Genomic DNA, 20255 nt, shown 5'->3' with positions numbered 1-20255 from the left:
GTGTGCGCTCTTTTGGTGTTGTTGTTTGTATTTATAGCATTATTTCAAAATCAAATTTCATGAAAAGATAAAAGCATGGAAAAGGGTAGGAGGTGGCTATAAGAGAAAGTAAAAAAGGCAGATAGCTGATGATAGGGATGGAAAAGAACAAAACAGACAAAACAGATTTTTTTTATACAAAATGAGGATGAGCAATGTAGACTTGGGCAAATGTTTACATAGGAACATAGGAAGCTGCCTTATATGAGGTCAGGTTGTCCATCCAGTCCAATACTGCCTGCTCTGACAGGCAGGAGCTCTCCTGGGTTTCAGACAGAGGCCTTTCACATTACCTCCTTCTGGATCCCCTTAACTGGAGACGCCAGGGATTGAACCGAGGACCTTTGCATTCAAAGCGTGCTCTATAACGTCCCTCAACAGTAACTACAGGAGAATAAAAGCTCTCTCTCAAACTAAATTGTCACTGTCTAAACAACAGGATCCAAATCCTCTGATCTGTTTTGGCCCTATAACCTTCACAAATCCCACAATTGAGGTTAGCAGGCATTTGGGTATAATCCAAATAACAGTTGGGGATCTGATCGTCTAATGACAATGCTTTGACCACAAATTTAACACAAGGATGCCCATAAAGAGGTAGTTATAATGATGCACCCATATTGCCACCCTCTAAGTTACAATGAAGTTTTGCTGTGTGCCCCTGTTAATCTGGTATCAAATATGAAAAGAGATAAGATACGTGTGCATGCCCAAATACATATCTAAGTTATATACAAAATCACTGTATTATACTGCAACTACAATATAGTAGAAAAACTGCTTGAGAGACCTATGTGCTTTGGACCAGTGGTTCCCAAACTGTGGTCCATGGACCACCAGTAATCAGTAGGCTTCATTCAGGTGGTCCGCAGTGTGCCTTGTGGATCTGTGGTTGAAGACAGCACATCCATTGCATTAAATAGTCATATTAATTTTTAATTGTATCTTATTGCTTCTGCTATTTCTTATATTGTATTTTACTGTATTAGTTTGACTTCTATAAATGCAAATTGTGATGCAATCAAATACAATATAAGAAAAAATGAAGCAATAAAAATTGAATTAAAAAACATACAGCACCTAGCACAGTGCATTACAATTGCCACAGCTGGCAGAAAAACCGGTCAGTTATCCGCCAAGACCATCAGCAATTTTCAAGTGGTCTGTGGGGGGAAAGTTTGGGAACCACTACTTAAGAGCCATAATCATTCAATAGTTAAACTAGTTCTTAGAAAATCTGATTAAGTCGTGCAAATATTACCTTCTTCTATAGTCACATTTCCTCTGAAGAAATATTTGCCATGTCCTCTAGAGAGAGCCACACCTAAACTGTGCAGATAAACAAAAAGCAGACCATGAAATCAGTGGCACAAACAAAGCTAGAAAAGTACAGGGAAAGATATACTATTTCTCCCTACATTTTGAGTCCCCGCTCTAGAAACAACTCATCATTGTTTCCAAAACTTCAGTGATTGTAGTTGTTGCTCAACCAGCCACTTCAGTGCCATTTCATATTTGTTGTGCCAGCAGCAATGGACTGTATATATTTGTGTATTTAGGGGTGCAGTAACCCATGCATTCTCTGGCAAGCTAAAACGCAAGCCCCATCAAGGTCAGAGCTGTTCTTCCAGCTGCTTCGTTTTCCAGCCAAGATCTGAACATGCCCATGGGCTCACAAAGAAGGAGGCAGCTCTTTACAAATGAAAGTCATCTGTAGGGGTGTAGGGGGGTGGAACAACCCTTACTGATAGCGTGGGAGCCAGGAGAGCTGCTGAGAGCAAGGAAATACAAGAATGTGTTAATGGGGGGTCATAATGACCCACTTGGCATAATTTCTTTGTTACATATAATTGGCTTAAGTTGATATTTTCTGTGATGGAAATAATACTGTATTGGGCTTATCTTCTCCATACAACACAGTCACGCAATGAGGACTACTGATATATAAATGTATATTGTGAAAGAATGGCTGGAAGACATTTCCTCTGTTTTCTAAAGCATTCATGAAATTGCAGTGCAGGTGACTTGGAGGCCTGGCAAGAGATCAATAGCATAAAACTTGCATGGTTCCCATTCTGGGATACAATCAAGTCTCCATGATCAGATATCTAATTTGTTGGGGTATGGCTATCGACAAACCTTTGGAGAGGAAATATCAAAGAATCTTTTGGTGCAACAGAAAGGTATGCTGTAAAAGTATGTTCTCTCTTACGCTTGTTAAATCATCGACACCACTATCTCTTATCGATACAAGACCCACATTAGAAAGGCAGGGATTTGGAAAAGAAAGCTGTACAAAATAGCTTTTGCACTGCACTTCTGTTCTGCCTGTACTGCTGTCTCATAGGCAGAAAGGCACAGCTGAGTTAAGGTGAGTGGCCAAGGTGAAGCATGGATGCCACAAGTATCAAGAACCATCCGGGCTAGAAATGGTAATCTTTAGCCTTCTGTGCTACCAACCTGTGCAGTGGTTGGATTGATGGGAGCTGGAATCCAAAACATCTGGAGAGTGTCAGGTTAGTGAGGGCTGGTTTAGAGCATCTCCCTCGACAGGGAAGCATTTTCAGGCTCTGCACTACCCACCCCGACTGGCAATTGGGCTTTCCTGGAGAGGGTGGCTTCATATTTGAGATGAGACTTTGCCTGAGCAGCAACAGGCTTCTTAGGTCTGGTATATTTGGGGGAGAGGGCTCTCAGCTTTCTTGCCACCTGGCTGTTCTCTTACCTGTTGCCTATGGCACAAATCTGACATGCAGGCAGTAGTGGCTTATTGCACAGCTGGGCAGGAATAAGAAGAACTGGGGCCTTGTCTGTGTCATAGCCAGTTCTGAGCTCCTGCCTGCTCACTAGACCCATGCCAAAGCTGGAGCCTCCTGTAGGTGTTACCGGGTTGAAGAGGCAACACGAGCCCTGCCCAAGGTCACACGAATTCTCTCAACCCTCACACAATGAGGATGACCTTCTGGAGTTGAAAGCATTTTGTATTCATGGATACACCTTGCACAGTTGAGAACACTGATCTTCCAGGGTTCTCAACCACAATCCTCATCACTGAAAGAATTCATGCAACCTTGGGGACACGTGGCCCTGCAGCTCCGCTGTACCCTTGTTGCCCCTTCCATCTAGTAACACCTACAGAGGCCGTATCATGCTTTAACATATCATACTTTAGATAGCTCGTGGCTCAGGAAGGTTTTGGTGAAGCATTGCAATCATTCCCTTCTTTCTTTGAACACAGGATGTGTTTATGCTTCATTTGTGGATAGCATATCTAGTACTTGCTGGATTACCAATCCCTTGCAGCTGCTCATAACAACAATTTTTTTTAGAAAAATCAAACTGGAATAAATGATCTGACTATTGCTGTTTTATATGTGAATGTGAGCCTGTGAGAGGAAATCAGTAGGAGTATCTGTGTGTAGGTACTTATGCGGAGAGCAAGTATGACTTATTACCAGAAGCCTCTCGTTCAACGTAGGGGTAGAAATACTGTTCTGCCAGTTCGACTGCGTCTCCACCCCTCTCTTCTGAAAACAGGGGCACACAACGCTAGTCAAAGCCTGCCTCTTTTTACTGTAAAACCTGGTGGGAGCAGCTTCAGTGCTTTTTTTTTAAAAAAAAATAGCTTCTAAGAGATTTCATAACTGATCGGTAGGATGGGTGAGAATTTCAATTCAGTTTGCATTTCAAGCAGAATTTATCAAATTTGCAATTTCTGAAACAATATGAGAACCGAAACACAGCCATCCTTCGAAATTCAAATTTATTAGAATTTTGGGGTGCAGTTTGCCAACTGAACAACATTTACAAAAATGCATATATTAGGGGAAAGTGTGCATAAAAATGAATACATGAGTGAAAATAGCATGCAAAAAGGCATGAAATGATGAGAAAAGGCTTGCAAAAATGTGTACCTTTGTCAAAACGACCTACAAAAATGTGTTTATTTGGAGAAATTTGCACTAAAATGGTGGAGAATTTTCATGAGGATTTTTTTTAAAAAAATTGCAGATTGCTGTAGAAATGTAGAGAACTGAATTTAACACTGAAAAAATGAAAAATGAGAAACTGAGAGAACAAAAACAGGCAGATCTTTCCATCCCTATTGGCAGATCAACCTGTTCCCCCTCCAGGTGTGGCTAATGGTGCGCCATCTCTGCTATCTTTTTGTCGCCTTTTGAAGACTTTCCTCTTTCAACAAACCTTTTAAGTTGAGACCTAACCCAGTCTGCGTCTGTGTTAGAATTGCTTGTTAATGTTTTTTTTAATAATGTTTTTAACCCTTTTAAAAGATGTTTTTAAAGCTTTTTTTAAAAAAATGTTTTTAATGTTGTTTTGTTTTAATGTATTTTAAGATCTGTTTTTACGATGTTTTAAAGTGTTTTAGCACTTCTGTTTGCCTCCCTGGATTCCTGCTGGGAGGAAGGGCAGGATATAAATCAAATAATAAATAAATAATAAAATAAAATAATGGAAACACTTTGATCTAGCGACTAGTGTGTTTACAGCCTAGTTCTTTACTGCATGCCTTTCAATGAAGTGCCTTGAAAAACATCCACCTTCATCCTGCATCTCTGTTGACCATCTCTATGGTGTGGGCACAGAATTCAGAGCTTGGAAAAGTTACTTTTTTGAACTACAACTCCCATCAGCCCAATCCAGTGGCCATGCTGGCTGGGGCTGATGGGAGTTGTAGTTTAAAAAAGTAAATTTTCCAAGCTCTGGCACAGATGCATTTGTTAGCGCAAGGCTGCTCTTTCTTTTCAGTGGCAGAAACAGACACATAGTTCAGTACAGAGACAGGAACACACACATGCTGCTCTTCCCAAACACTGAAGAGAAGGAGCACTTCCTGGATGACAGGTGTGGATCACAGCCAGGGAGTTTACCTTTCACAGAAGGCCCATCCCTGAATGAAACCTGAAAAGGCACGCTCGAAAGCCCTTTCCTTTGCTCTTTTCAGCATTGTCCAGGGATATTTTATTGTCACTCTCTCCTGATGAGCTTTTAATGAGCTTGCAAGGCTTGTACCAATGCAATTGCAATGAGCCTGATGAAATGTACCATTTATTATGGCCAGCCCTACCTGAAAGGAGTCCCCTTGATGTCTGTATAATAGTAGTCATTTGTCATCACCAACACCCGCTTCTAGATTTAAGAAAGAAAAGAGAAAGAACAAAAACACAAGGCCTGCTATGAAAGGTTTGGAGAGTTAAACGCAAAAGCAAATTTATAATCTATGGCAAGATTAATAATAACAATATGCATGCATGGAAATGTTTATATCTGACCAATTAACAAACACACCGGACATCATGTCTCAGTGGACGTTTTCCAATCCAAACATACATTTTAAACTAGTGGTTTGTGGGGGTTCTTTTATAATGCAACTATTTGCCGCCCTGGGCTCTTTCTGGGAGGAAGGGCAGGATACAAATGCACTAAATAAAAATAAATAAAAACTATTTGTTTTACATCTAGCTAAAAAAATATTTTCTATACAATACCCCCTTGTCCACTGTTTTCTTCACTTCCATAGAGAATTTCCCCGTTTTCCTATTCACCATTGCATTCCGAAGCTGAAAGTAAAATATAGAGATATGATTAAACAAGAAATTAAGAAAAATATATTTATGCAAAAAGCAACATCTTAAATTTGTTTCCCCTCCCTACCAGAGCAAAGATGTGAAATTTTTTTGGGTAGTTGGGTGTCCCGCACATTCCTGCCTGGGTCCCACAGAAAAAATCAGGTTGTTAAAGTGCACTATTCAAAATTTCTCAATATTTTCTGCACCCACTTAGCTGGAAGTAAGCCACTAAGTTCAATGAGGCTTACGTCCAGGTAAGTGGGTGCAGAAAATATTGAGAAATATTTTCAATTTTTTTTAAAAAAGCATGATTTATTTTCATTTTACCTTGAACTGCCCTAATAGAGTACACACAATATAGCATTTGATTGTGTAAACAGATACATACATACAGCACTAGGGGAAAGGACATTTCAGAATATCTTAAGATATTCTGCTGCATTCCAGGATCTAAAACCAGCATGCTTATTTTGCTAGCACGACACCTATTTATCCTTCTCCAATACAGTTGTGTGCATCATGGATGGTTGATTGGACAATAGGGCCAGGCTTTTTTTCTTCGTTGATTTGCAGTCACTGTCCTCTTGAAGCCATGTGCTGATTTTGGGGGAAGGAGGAGAATGGCTGCCAAAGCTTGTCAGGGAAATAGCTGTTTTTATTTTTATGAAGAATTTGAGCATGGGTGACAGCCTGAAAAGTGTCATGTTTGCAGCTCTTTAAATTTAATTTTGGGCCATCAAGATTGAAACTAACAATCTTACTCTTGAGTCAGCAAGTGTAAAAGAATAATTTTTCACTGGAGGCATGTATAAAATAAAACATATATTTTACTGTAGGTGTTTTATATATATATATATATATATATATATATATATATATATAAACAATGCGTAATAGGCAATTCTGGAAATATTTTCCCTTTTAACTTTTGTGGGTTTTGGACTAGGAGAGCTGGTCTTAATTACCAATCTACTTTCTAACGTTTAAAGAACTGTTCCATTTATCTTTAACATGTTTCTCATTTTTCTCCATTTCAGAGTCTGCAGTATTCCAGGGTCCACTCCCCATACAAGCCTCGGGCAAGTTGCGGATTTTACAAAAAGGACCTCCAAAACCCTTGCAGCTTTTAAGATCAAGTATGCATGTGGGAATTAGATTTTTCTTTTCCCTGTGAATATATTTCTTGGCTTTGTAGCACAGTTTTTCATCTATTCTGTAGACCTTTGTTTTGCTACCACAGTTCAAATTGGTGCCCAGAAATATGAGTTTACAACATCATTCGTCCAAAAGTAGGCAAGATATTTTTCACTATAAATAATAAAATGTGCACTCCCAAATATAAAGCTTCATTTTCACTATTAAAGGAATTGTAAACATAAAATAAAGCTAAGCCTCCTTTAATCTGATTAAAAGAGCATGTTTTCTATTAACAATAATGGACACAATGTCAGAAAGCAATCTACAGAATAAAAAGGGTAGACAGACAGATAACTGTATCACAATACAAGCTTGCATTAAAACCTAAACTCCCCCTCTCTTGCTGCAGAAAGTTGGAATTAATAAATGTTTGCTGAACATAAAAAATAGCATAAATATTGGACATGTATTTAAAAAACTGATAACTGATATTTTGAGAATCAATTTATAATTTCAAAACAAGACATACAAAATTTTAGGGGTTCCAAATCTGAGCATGTGTTGGAAGTTCCCTGCCATGTTCTTTCTGATACACATAAATTATAAAGGGGTACCAAGTTTCATAAAAATTATCTTTTTCTGGTGATGCCTTGGGATACTCTCAATTTGACCATTAATTTCTCCATAAAGGCAAGGTACCATATTTTTCAATACCAATAATCCACTGTGGCTCCTTGTAATGTTTTCCAGTGTGACACTATGCTTATTCTGGAAGCCATTAATAGATGATCTATTAATGTTTTGTATATTATGTCTTTATTCATACCTTCAAATAAATTTAATACCGCCAATAGTGCTGTTCTATCAGCCATCAAGCTCACTGGGTGACCTTGGGCCAGTCACTGCCTCTCAGCCTCAGGGCTTGGTCCTGGGCCCAGTGCTCTTCAACATTTTTATTAACGACTTGGATGAGGAGGTACAGAGCATGCTTACCAAATTTGCAGATGATACAAAATTGGGGGGCATAGCTAATACCGTGGAAAACAGAAACAAAATTCAAAACGACCTTGATAGGCTGGAGCATTGGGATGAAAACAACAGAATGAAATTCAACAGGGATAAATGCAAAGTTCTACACTTAGGAAAAAGAAACCAAATGCAGAGTTATAAGATGGGGGATACTTGGCTCAGCAATACTACATGTGAGAAGGATCTTGGAATTGTCATTGATCACAAGCTGAATATGAGTCAAGAGTGCGATGTGGCTGCAAAAAAGGCAAATGCTATATTAGGCTGCATTAACAGGAGTATAGTTTCCAAATTGTGTGAAGTATTAGTTCCCCTTTATTCAGCACTGGTTAGGCCTCATCTTGAATACTGCGTCCAGTTCTGGTCTCCGTACTTCAAGAAGGATGCAGACAAACTGGAACAGGTACAGAGAAGGGCAACAAGGATGATCAGGGGACTGGAAACAAAGCCCTATGAGGAGAGACCGAAAGAACTGAGCATGTTTAGCCTGGGGAAGAGAAGACTGAGGGGAGATATGATAGCACTCTTCAAGTACATGAAAGGTTGCCACACAGAGGAGGGCCAGGATCTCTTCTCTATCGTCCCAGAGTGCAGGACACGGAATAATGGGCTCAAGTTGCAAGAAGCCAGATTTCGACTGAACATCAGGAAAAACTTCCTGTTAGAGCCATACAACAAAGGAATCAATTACCTAGAGAGGTAGGCTCTCCGACACTGGAGGCATTCAAGAGGCAGCTGGACAGCCATCTGTTGGGAATGCTTTGATTTGGATTCCTGCATTGTGCAGGGGGTTGGACTTGATGGCCTTATAGGCCCTTTCCAACTCTACTATTCTATGATTCTATGAAGACAATGGTAAACCACCTCTGAATACCACTTACCATGAAAACCCTATTCATAGGATCAGCATAAGTCAGAATCGACTTGAAGGCAGTCCATTCATTCATTCATCTATACTTTTGGAGGTTATTACTTCAATTTCATTGAATATTGAGGTCCAGAACTTTTGTACCTGTGTTCATTCCCACCACATGTGGTGATAGGTGCTGGCCAGGACACATCTTCTCCAACATCTGGGAGAATGCACCCAGTTTATTTGGGATAGATATACTGGTACCATCTATGGGGTATTTTTAACATGGTTTTTCATATTTGGTTGGAAGAGGTTTTTACCAAAGGTTTGTTCCCAAACTTGTCCCAGTCCTTCTCCTCAACCTCTGCTCTCCAGTCTCCCTTCCAAACTCATTTTAGTCCCAGCAAGTTTTCCCCTTCTTTGTCTAAAAAGAGCCAATAAGAGCTGTAAGACATGTCCTCTCTTGCTGCTAGTATGATGTTTTTTAAGGTTTCCCATCATTGTTTCTTTGATAATGCGGTGGTGGATAAAATCTGAAAGCTGCCTCCAATGTAACCATTGGATTCTTTGATCCTTCAGTGCTTCTGTGAAGGCCTAGTGTGTTATTGGAGATCCACAAAACCCCTTCTCTCTCCACTGTTACCATGGGAATTGTCTATTACTATTATAGAATTCTGGGTGGAAAAAGAGTGGTGTCATAGATGATAAATTGGATGTTTTCCCCATCTTCGAAGCAGGGTGTCAGTAAAGGGATTTCTTCTCATTTGTTGTATCAAAGGCTTTGAACGTCTCCTAAAGAACATTGTCTCTAATGAGAAACCTTTCACAGAGGTATTTTCTAGTTGGACCCATCTTTTAACCTTACTACCTAAAATCATAAAAATAAGATGGTACCATTGATTAGCATCATAATAATATTTTACATGTGGAATGCCCCATTCCCCTTTCTGGACTGTTGGTATAATAATGTTTTCTTAATTGTGGGCAATTTTTAATTAAAATGAATTGTTCAATTTCTTTTCACCAGGTCTTTAATTGCGTTTCTGAAATGTGTACTGGGAGTGTGCGAAATAAAAAAGTTAATTTAGGTAATAGTATCATTTTTATAGCAGAGATCCTTGCTGATAATGAATGTTCTAACTTAGCCCATCTATTCATGTCAGCCTTTGAGGTGTACCAGAATGGCCTGTAATTAACAAGGAATAATTTCATTTTATGTATTTATATTCCCAGAAGCTTGCTTTCTACCCTGTTTGTGTCAAAAAGAAATGCACAGTCCCTAGATGGTACGCAACCGTGTATTGCAGCTGATTGTGGTTTCCAGTCCTGGTTCCAAACAAGACTTCCAGGACCCACCACAACTTGCCTCTCCTCCCTACTCCCCAGTGATGGTGCTGCTGGAGTCATCAGCCTCCCTTCCCTTTGAGTGAGCAAGCAAATAGGCTGAATCATTCAACTGCAGAGGCAATGCTGAAAAGGTCTGGGAGCCACACAGCTGCTCAGAACTGATTGGTACTTGCTAGGCACTATATATTGCCACCATCACTAGGGAAGTCTGAGTGGTGGCTGAAGTTAACAACGATGCCAGGATGGGGAGGGCCGGGAGGGCCCAAACAAAACATCAACCCCAGCAGCTGCCCAAGTAATTGGGTGCTGACAGGGGACCCTTTGGTGTACGGGGACAACCCAGGATGTTGTGTTGGTGCAGTTTCTTGCCACTGCTAGAGCAGCAACAGCCACTATCAGCAGATGAGGTGTCACACAGAACTGGATGCAGAAGGAACATTATTCTAAGCCTTGGCGATATGGAAGCAAAATGTTCAAATGGGATTGCTACAGACAGACAACACAGTAGGTTTAACCTGCCTTCATGCTGCAATCAGTTTGTTATGGAAAGACATTTTGTGCCACTCAATAAATATATATTGAGGTGCCACTTGATAAGAGCCTTCTCACTGACATCCATTTTACTATGTGGAAGGATTTTGTTTTTGTTCAGGAAAGCATTCAGCAATCTGAATGAAGTAATATAGCCGAGACAACAGGTTTACCACTTCAATAAGAAGTAGGCCTGTAAGATTAGTTCTTGTCAAGGTTAATAAAAAAGTATTCCCCTTACAATGCAATCCTATCAATTTCTACTCAAAAGTAAATTCAGTGGAGCTTACTCCCAGGATAGTGTGTATATAATTGCAGCCTTAATGACAATTAAAAGGCAATTAAGGAATGTTTAAACCATCTTGCCTAGAATTCCTCTGAAGATGAGATTTCCTCCAAAATAGTACTAAATAGGACTCTGCTAACCCCAGAACCTGTGACAGTATGCACTTCTTAAGTTCTGGCAATGAAATAATAGCACACTCTGATCAAGGACATCATACTGAACTGGTAGCAGTTATCTTAGGTTTGGTGGTGAGACAATGCTCCACATCTGTTGTGGTGGTTAAGGAAACTGGGCCTTAACCTCACATCCCCATAACGGGTCTTGGGGTGGTGCCAAAAAGCTTCTGCCTCAGTCAGGAGGCCTGAGCTGGAGAACACATTCACAGGTTGATAATGGGGCCCATATGACCAGCCTATGGTGCGATGGAACCTACCTGCTTGCCAACTCCCCTGGTTATTCCAGCAGGAAGACTAGGAGGTAACATCGGCCACCAGAAGGGCTGCCCAACAGATGGATCCTTGCCCTATGATATGAGAAACCAGGGGTGTGGCCATGTTTACCCCACATTCTTGTCTCTGGCTTGTTATTGCCAGAGAGCTTCGGCTATGGGGCGGTATATAAATACAATAAATAAATAAATAGCTCCCAAACACTGTCCTTTACATGAATGCGCCTAGCGCATAATTCCAAATTCTGTTTTGAACTGGCACCGAAGTATTCTATTGACCATTATGGAAGGAGGATACAGTCAGTAAATCACCCCCCCACACACACACAACTTCAGCTCAGACCTGAGACAACAGGATCTGGGATGTGCTAACAGTTTCCCACCATCTTCAGTGCTTTTCTTGATTGCGTATACTTGCTCCTCCCTTGACCTCTGAAAATTAGTCAAAAGACAATGCGCCTATGTTGTTTGTCATTTGAAAAGGGGTTGTCTATTCCTTTCTGTTCTGAAGCTTGATAGGGGAAAAGCTTTCCACTGACTACTATAGAAGAGATTCAAGAGACGTCTCAGAGATTCCAATAAATTTGGGAGTATTTCGATTATGAATATCACAAGCAGAGACTAGCACTTGAAAATGAAATGAAATAAGCTGAAGAGGGTTTCTTTTTTTTTAAAAAAAGGAAACCTTCAGGAAGAAAGTTCATTTTGAAAATGCAGAAAAGAATGTGGGAAGCATTTAAATATCTAGTGGAAATGTTAATGAACAGAAATCACAAGGGTTCAGGGAAGAGGCAGCATATCCCTTGAAAAGATAAAAAGATTTAATCAACAGAAAAGACTGACACTGCTAAACTCAAGAAATGTTTCATTATTCACAAATTGAGTAGGGTGGCCTGACAGAAGCAGACATATAGTTTGCAAGGGAGAAGACAAACATAAACTTGAGTCAGAGAAAAAGGATCAAGAAATGACTACATCTGAATGCTGACAATGCTCCAGAGGCAGACATATGTGATGAATCCCAGATTTCAGAAAGACGTGACACTGTAAATATGGGAACCTTCCGTTGATATATTCAAAACCTCTCTGAAATGAGTGGAGTTTGGAAGGATATAGGAGATGCTAATGTACTGCTGATATTTGAGAAGGGTGTTAGGAAAGATCTATGAAAATGCAGACATGCAAGCATGACTTTAGTCAGTGCCAACGTTATGGGAAAAGCTCAATAACAGGAACCGAAAGGAGAACACCTGGAAAGTTATGATTTAATTAAGGACAGTCAGTATGGATTCGCCCAAACTGAATCATGCCTAACAAATCAGATTTATGGTGGAAGTAACAGAAAGACCAGGCAAAGGTTAAGCTGTGGACATAAGGAAAATGTTTGATACAGTACAGCTAAAGAAATTGACATGTAAATAAAGAATGGCATGGAAGAGGGCTGCAAAGTGACTAGAGAACTGAGACAGAGATGATACGAACAAGGAAGGAACATGATCTTGGAACAGAAAGGACTAAACTGCAAAGATTAGCACATACCTGAAATAAGGTGTGAGATGGACAGCACTAACATGACCCTTCAGTTCTGGATTCTGGGGTCTGGACAGAGACCAAAAATGTGGTTCTTTTTAAAACATTGGATAGATTGTGGCATTTTAAACTGCTGCATAAGCAATAATGGATAGAGCAGCCTGGCAAAATTTGGTACAGGTTTTGTAGCTGTTTGATCTGACATTTAAATGTTACTTACCAGAGAGGACCTAGAGCTGACCACTGGCATTTGAAATTTTTAAATGATGCTGAGATACTGGGCTTGGCATCTCCTCATTCATCTTACCAAACTGTATGGGCTAGCAGGACTTGTCTCACTCTGCCACTACTTACAGCAGTAGGTATCATCTACCTGATTATTTATTACAATTATATCCCACCCTTCGACCAAGAGACTTAGGGTTTTTATTTATTTACTTCGATATTTATACACTGATTTTTTTTCACTTTTCAGGCTTCACAAGATAGCTACACAATAACTCCTATGAGAAAGATTAGGCTGAGAGAGTAGGGCCATAAAGGCCTGATGATGGCTCTGAATACAGGTCTCCTTAGCAATATCTATTATACCAATCTGACTGGAGTCCATTCCTTTCTGCACGGCATACAGATCCTGGCTTCCTAAAACTTTGCTGCTCCCTCGTGCTGCAACCGGTATATCAGTCCTATAGGGACTCAGAGCAGAACTAAGCAATGTTTATTGTTTATTTCTGCCCTGGTTCCCTATAACACTGGTCTCCCTGTTTTTCCTTTTACCTCCTCACACACACACTATTTGAGCAGCAGGACTAAATGGACCAAAGGATTGGCACTGGGATTTATGCACAGGCAAAACATTGCCTCTGATTAAGTGCTTTCTTAGACTATCACCGAGTACAGCCTAATGGTAAGGCCTACCCTTCATGGTCAGTTCCATGGCAACCAGTATGTTGCCAGATGTTGTGCAGAACAAAGAGCAATATTTCCTTGGTATGTCTGTACACAGGCGTGCATGTGTAGGAAGGAGAGGACAAGCGAGAAAGTCAGCATCCATTTTTGTATGGGAAAGGACAAACACCAAATGAGAAGATAAAAGTAAAATGTGAAGAAAGGAGAAGGGCCATTATCTTTCTCTTCTCTTTCCTTCCTGCTCGGGATGGGAGAGAAATTCAGTTTGCATTCAAAGGCAAATCTATCCAATTCACACTTTCTGAAACAATATGAGAACCGACTAGCCAGCCTTCGAAATTCGCATTAATTTTGGGATGCAGTTCTCCAACCAAAGAATGTTTGAAAAAATGCATATATCCATAAAAATTAATATATTAGTTTAAATAACACAGAGACAATGCATAATATTCGGATAAATTGCTTGCAAAAGTATGTGCATTAGTCAAACTGACATACAAAAATGTTTGTATTAAGAGAAATTTGCACTAAAATGCTGAAGAATTTTCATGAGGATTTTTTAAAAAAACATTGATGCAGAAATGTGGAAAACTGAATTTAAGACTGGAAAATGAGAAACAGAGACCTGAAATTGACAGATCCTTCCATACTTACTTCCCACTACGTACTTGAACTGGTATACCAGTGAATGCAACGACCGTTCTCAGAAGCTCTGACAAAACAAATAACTCACCACATCATCCCTATCTTCCCACTCAACCTCAGAAAGGTCGACACTGCTATAGTTGGGTTTTCTTCGCTTTTTTCCTTCTTCATACTAGGGTTAAAAAAAACACTTTTAAACGCACTGGACAAAATGGTACGGCATTTCTTCACAACACCATTGAATCATTCTTGCAAGACAGACATTTAGATGCTATGGGTGATTTTAGCCATTTCTTTGGTTAATACCAAGTGAAGCACCACAGCTTTGCATAAACTTTTATATTTTAAGCAACTCTTTTGGATTCCAGAATAGATTTCCTTTAATCAGAATGTGCTCTTTCCGCATACAATAAACATAACTATTGTCTGTATACCCTTGAAACTGAGAGCAGGGACAAATAAATGTGAACATCTAATAAAACAAAATTACTTTGTATCATGTATTACACATAAACTCCACAGATACATTGTACTACAAACTACTCACCACATGGAAAGTTTGCAAGACCTTGGGTCATACATTCAAAGTTTATAAAATACATCCTGAATCAACTTCTGCAGCTATGCAGGAAGTGATATTTCCTACAGTGTTATCAACAAAATGTTTACATATTTCTCTTTAAACAAGATAAGACCCAACTCCTGGGAAGTTTTGTGTTAATTTCTGCTGATACTATACTTTATCTGTCCTTTCATGGGGGGGAAATGCAAGAAACACACTCATACAGACATGCTATTTGTTTTCATCACTAGTATTGTTACATTGTAAATCTCATGTGTTAAAATAAACATCACATGATGACAAATGGCTTTGACACCTGTGTTCCTATAATGCAGGAACATCCTGCCTCCTGCTGAACATCACAACTGAGGGACCCTGAAAAGATAACTAATATGGGTTAAAGCTGATGCCTACACTGAAATGTTGCTAGCTCTCCAAGAAAATAAACCAATGCACTCTGTTAGGAGTATATTTGAAGTGCACACATTTTGATATTCAATATTTCACAGTGTTAAAACTAAGCCTGTGCAAAATCCCCAGGAAATCATTCATCTGAAAAAAATCTAACTGCCTATTCAAATTCTGCCTACTTTACTACAATGATTTTTTTTTCAAGAAAAAGTGTTAAATTATTTTACGGATGCATGCTTCACTGGTGACAGTCGTGTTCCATAATAGATTCTGTAGTGTCAGTGCAGCAATGTATAAACATCTTTACATTTATTCACACACATGTGGGAGAGGGCTAAATTCCTGAGGACAGGAACATCTTCTGAATGAATCCATTTACAGTAGATTCTACAATAATTTTTTGATTTTGGCTAGCATGACACCTGTTTCAGAACACTCCTCCACATTTAGGGCACAATACAACCCCTCCCCCCACTGGTGGGGCTTTGCAGAGCAGTAGACGGACCACTGCATCCGCAGCTCAGCCACTCATGGCATCTGCTGCAGAAGTGGGGGGCAAGATGATCACACCTAACCTCTGCACTCGCTCCAGGCTGGCACAGCTATCAGCTCTGGATCAAGCCTGATGCCATCACTCAATGACAGAGAGACCAGCTTGAGATCTAGCAGAGGCCTGCCTCCTCCCCACCCTCAGGACACTCTATTTCAGGGGCTTTCCACTGGTTCCTGCCTGTGGGGATACTGCTAGTGGGCCTAGTATGCAGAAGGCTGGCTCAGCCAGAAGAGCTGAGCAGAGGGACATCCCTATTCCTCTCAGGGAGCTACAATTCCCGGAGTGGTTTAACAACCAATTCTTCTTCCCGGGGAACTCTGGGAATTATAGTTCTGTGAGGGGAATAGGGTCTCCTAAGAACTCTCAGTGCTCTTAATGAACTACAGTTCCCAGGATGCTTTTATTTATTTATTTTATTTATTTAATTAATTTGTATCCTGCCCTTCCTCCCAGCAGGAGCCCAGGGCAGCAAACAACGCACCAAAAAACTTTAGAACATAAAAACAGATCTTAAAATACAATAATACAAAACAGCATTAAAAACAATTAAAAAAAACCTTTAAAAGGCTTAAAAACATTATTAAAAAAAACATATTAAACAATTCTGACACAGATGCAGACTGTGCACCCATGACTGTTTAAAGCTGTATGATACTGCTTTAAATGTATAGTGCAGATGAGGCAAGCTGATGCAGAAAGCCATTCTTCACTCCTCTGTCCTCTGCCCTATTTAACGAACACTAGAATTAAGAGCCCTTCTAGGAATCCCCAGGAATAGAAATTCATGGTAAGAATTTCTGTTTTCCCCCAGCAGTTCCTGGAGGGCATCCCATAGCCTGGGATGTAACAAAGCAGGGTGGGACTGTGGACATGTGCAGCTATGGAGTCTCTGAAGGACCTTCTGCCAAAAGGCAGCATCCAAAGATGCCCACAAAACAAGTTTATAGTGCTTAGAAAATGTGTGAAGGCAGGCCCACATAGCCGCCCTGTAATGTCCAAGACAGGGAAACAGCCCTTGAACACTGCCCCCTGCAAGGAATGCGCTGTGAGAGCCCCCAGAAGCAATTTGTCCAAGACTTGACAGGCCAGAATTATGGCTTCCCTCAGCCAATGAGAAATGGCTGAAGATGAAACTTTTTTCCCCTTTGAGGACCCCCAAAGGAAACAAAAAGGGAAGCTAGCTGAACTATCCAGGTAGAAACAAAGCGCTCTGCACACATCCAAAGTATGCCATGATCTTTCCCTGGACGACCCAGGCTGGAACACCAGAAAAGTAAAACTATTTCCTGAGATCTATGAAAAAGAGAGTTAACCTTTGGGACAAAGGATGGATCATGTTGGAAAACCGCCTTGCTCTGACAGAAAATGCATAACTGAGGACAGGTCTCTGAGTTCCAAAACCAGGTGAGCTGATGTGATCGCCAACAGGAAAACAGTTTTGAGAGTCAGTGTCTTCCAATCACACATGGCCAAAGGTTCAAAGGGCAGATCCATCAGAGCTGATAGAACCCAATTTAAACTACATGTAGGGAAATGGTGCAACATGGGGGGAGTGCAGAGCCCGTATAGCAAGTGAGCAGAAATATAGCACTCGCCCCTGCATACAAGGATACTACCGAAGGCCACTGCCTGGCCTTTCAGCATGTTAGTACTGAGCCCCTTCTCCAGTCTCAACTTCAGGAACTCCAGAACATTGGAGATAGCCCTGGCAGAAGGATCCTTTTCCCAAGTCTTACATCAGTCGGGGAAAACCTTTCAAGTCAAACCATATGCCCTGTGCATGGAATCCTTCCAGGAAGCTGGAAGCATATCAAGGACTGCCCCTGAAAGCCCCAGTTCCGTCAATCAGCCCTGCTCGGTCTCCATACTGTCAAGTGCAAGAGCTCCAGCCAGGGATGGAGCACCAAGCCCTGACTCAATAGGTCCCTCCTGTATGGGAGACACCACGAATCCTTCATAGACAGGTGGAACAGTTCTGGAAACCACGGTCTGTATGACCAATGAAGCACCACCAGGATGACTTCTGCCCACAGCTGGTGGATCTATCTGACTGTATGTGTGAGAAGACCAGCGTGGGGGTAGGCATAAAGGAGACCCTCCAACCAGTTGGCATCTATGCCCTGAGCTTCTGGTGACAGGAAATGGGCAAAAAGCTGCTAACTTAGGAATTGTTGCAAGTTGCAAACACGTCAAGAATGGGAGAACTGAAGTCTCTGACTATCTGCTGGAAGACTTGGAGATGCAGCTGCCACTCTGAGTCTGACAGGGTAGTCCTGGCTCAGCCAGTCTGCTGTTACATACTGCACTCTCACCAGGTGTTCCACTTTCAGCAACAGAAGATGCAGCTCCACCCAGCTGGGAAGACAGTGTGCCTCCTTCATCAGGGGCCTGGACTTCATGCCCCCCCCAATGATTGATGTATACTTTGGCTAAAATGTTGTCGGTTATCACCAAAACATGTGATCCCATGATGTGTGGTTTGAATGCCTTCAGGACCTCTCTCACTGCCTGGAGCTCCAGCAGTTGATGCTCCTTTGCACTTTGCTGGTGGTCCACACTCTCTAAGCTACAGAGTTGTCTAGGTGAACCCCTCAGCCATTCAGGTTGGCATCTGGTGTGATGACCTTCCTGACCAGAATCTCCATGCTCATGACCTCCAGTAACTCAGTAACAATCACCATGTCAACTCTTTTGTATTGGAATTGACAAGCTGCCTGACTGCATGATCCGGTCTGGGAAAGGTAGAAGGGCCTGGAGCAGGGGCCGCGAGTGGAATCAGGACCAATTTATGAGGCCCTGAAAGAAGGCTCTCTGACAGAAGGCCAGAATCCCTTAAAACTTTGCTAGCTCCATCAGGTCAACAGTCCCCCAAAAGATTACCTTCTCGGTCAGTGAGGTAATCTTATCCACCTGGATCTGAGTGAGCCTCCCTTTTGGGGGTGGAGATTCCAGGTCCTCCTCAGAGGAGTCTGCTTTTTGTGCTTGGGTGCAGTTCTCTGGTCATGCCCCATTTGCGTGGGGGAGGGGACAGGGAGGATTGGAGAAGGACTCAGAGGAGGAGGAGGGGAAGTGGACCTAATGTGCTTCTTCTTAGAATGGCCTTATTGGGACCTCTTCTGCTTCCTGCCCTTACCTGGGTGGGAGAGGAGTGTGGCCTGGGAGGCAGTCAAGGCAGTTGGTTTAGTGACCCCACTCTTTGAACCTCCTTTGCCATGAGGTCTTTAATCCAATGCAACAATTTGGGAACTTCCCTTCCCCTGGGATCCCAACAGGAGATGGACTCTCATTCGGACTTCTGCTCCCCTCCAGCGATCAACTGGCGCACAGAAGAAGGGCATGCCAAACCTGACCTCCATATGGCTGGCTGCTCTCTGTCCATGGTTGCTGGACTTGGAGATCAGGTGCTTCTCTGAGTGGCTGTGGTTGGTGAGCAGTGATGATCTCCCGCTCGCCATTTCCGGTTTAATGAGGTCCCAATCGATCCTAAGGTGGGGTTTGGAGGGACTGAAAGTAAAAGCAAGGCATATCGCCACTGCCCCGCATCTCCCCTAACTCTGTCTTCTGGCAGGAAGGATGGCAGTTGCCACTGAGTTGGAAAATGTGGTTGCACCTCTCTGCCTGAGAGGACACCCTATCAAGCCTTATCCCACACCAGGCCTAGCTGCTGGGGTTGAAAACTGCAGCCACAACTCTCCACCCCAGGCATACCTCCACTGGGGCTTCTCCCTTACTGCACCACAAGCCTGCAGCCTCCTAAGTGCCTCCCTGGGCCCGCTTGAGTTGGGGACAGTGGGGAAAGGATGGGAAGGGAGGGGAAACCAAGAAAGGGAAAAAAAGGAGAAAGATGAAAGATGAAGTAAGGTGGATTTACTCAGAAGTAGGCTGGTTCTTAAGGAGTTCAGCCAAGACCCAACTGATCACAGTAAGAGGCAGAGCTGGGCTGGGCTGGGCTGGGTGGGATGGCCCCTCCCCCTGGGTCTGTCTGTCAGAGCCTGTGAGAAGTACCATCCCAAGTGATGGAATGTCCTCCAGGAACCCCTGGAGAAACATAGGGTGCTGGACTGCTTATGTTTTAAACTTCACTCACTGTATACTCCCACTGGAGGGAGAAGGGAGGCCACTTTCCTCAGTTCTTCCTTCCACCTGCAGCCTTCCGTGGGAAGCTCACAACCTGAGTGCAAGAGCGCTCTCCCCTCCTGCTGCTTCCAGCAACTGGTATCCAGATATATGCTGCTTCCAACCGTGAGGTCAGAGCATAACAATCATGGCTTGTAGCCTTATCTGCCATGAATCTGTCTAATCCTCTTTTAAGCCATCCAAATTGGTGGCTATCACTGCCTCCTCTGTGCGTGAATTCCATAGTTGTGGCACCTACCCGTTGGAATTC

The 20255-nt window shown here is 41.9% G+C and overlaps 2 protein-coding genes across 9 annotated transcripts in view; one reads left to right on the top strand and one right to left on the bottom strand.

The window, feature by feature from the left end:
* The window catches only part of LRTM1 (leucine rich repeats and transmembrane domains 1), a 50036-nt gene extending 43040 nt beyond the window's left edge, over positions 1 to 6996 (top strand). Inside the window, exon 3 of the mRNA XM_061618251.1 lies at positions 6665 to 6996. Coding sequence (XP_061474235.1) covers positions 6665 to 6801 — 137 coding nt within the window. The 3' untranslated portion in view covers positions 6802 to 6996. The remainder of the gene's footprint in view (positions 1 to 6664) is intronic.
* The window catches only part of CACNA2D3 (calcium voltage-gated channel auxiliary subunit alpha2delta 3), a 1117495-nt gene that overhangs the window by 324881 nt on the left and 772359 nt on the right, over positions 1 to 20255 (bottom strand). For all 8 annotated transcript variants that reach the window (XM_061618250.1, XM_061618247.1, XM_061618248.1 and 5 more), the window contains exons 17-20: positions 14431 to 14514; positions 5547 to 5618; positions 5126 to 5187; positions 1301 to 1368 (exon numbers count right to left, since the gene is read on the bottom strand). In XM_061618250.1, the coding sequence (XP_061474234.1) occupies positions 1301 to 1368; positions 5126 to 5187; positions 5547 to 5618; positions 14431 to 14514 (286 nt within the window). The remainder of the gene's footprint in view (positions 1 to 1300; positions 1369 to 5125; positions 5188 to 5546; positions 5619 to 14430; positions 14515 to 20255) is intronic.

This window comes from Rhineura floridana, chromosome 3 (assembly GCF_030035675.1).
Source record: "Rhineura floridana isolate rRhiFlo1 chromosome 3, rRhiFlo1.hap2, whole genome shotgun sequence".
NCBI classification, from domain to species: Eukaryota; Metazoa; Chordata; class Lepidosauria; order Squamata; family Rhineuridae; genus Rhineura; species Rhineura floridana.
Note: the sequence above shows the minus strand (reverse complement) of the source record. Positions and strands in the feature narration are given on the sequence as shown.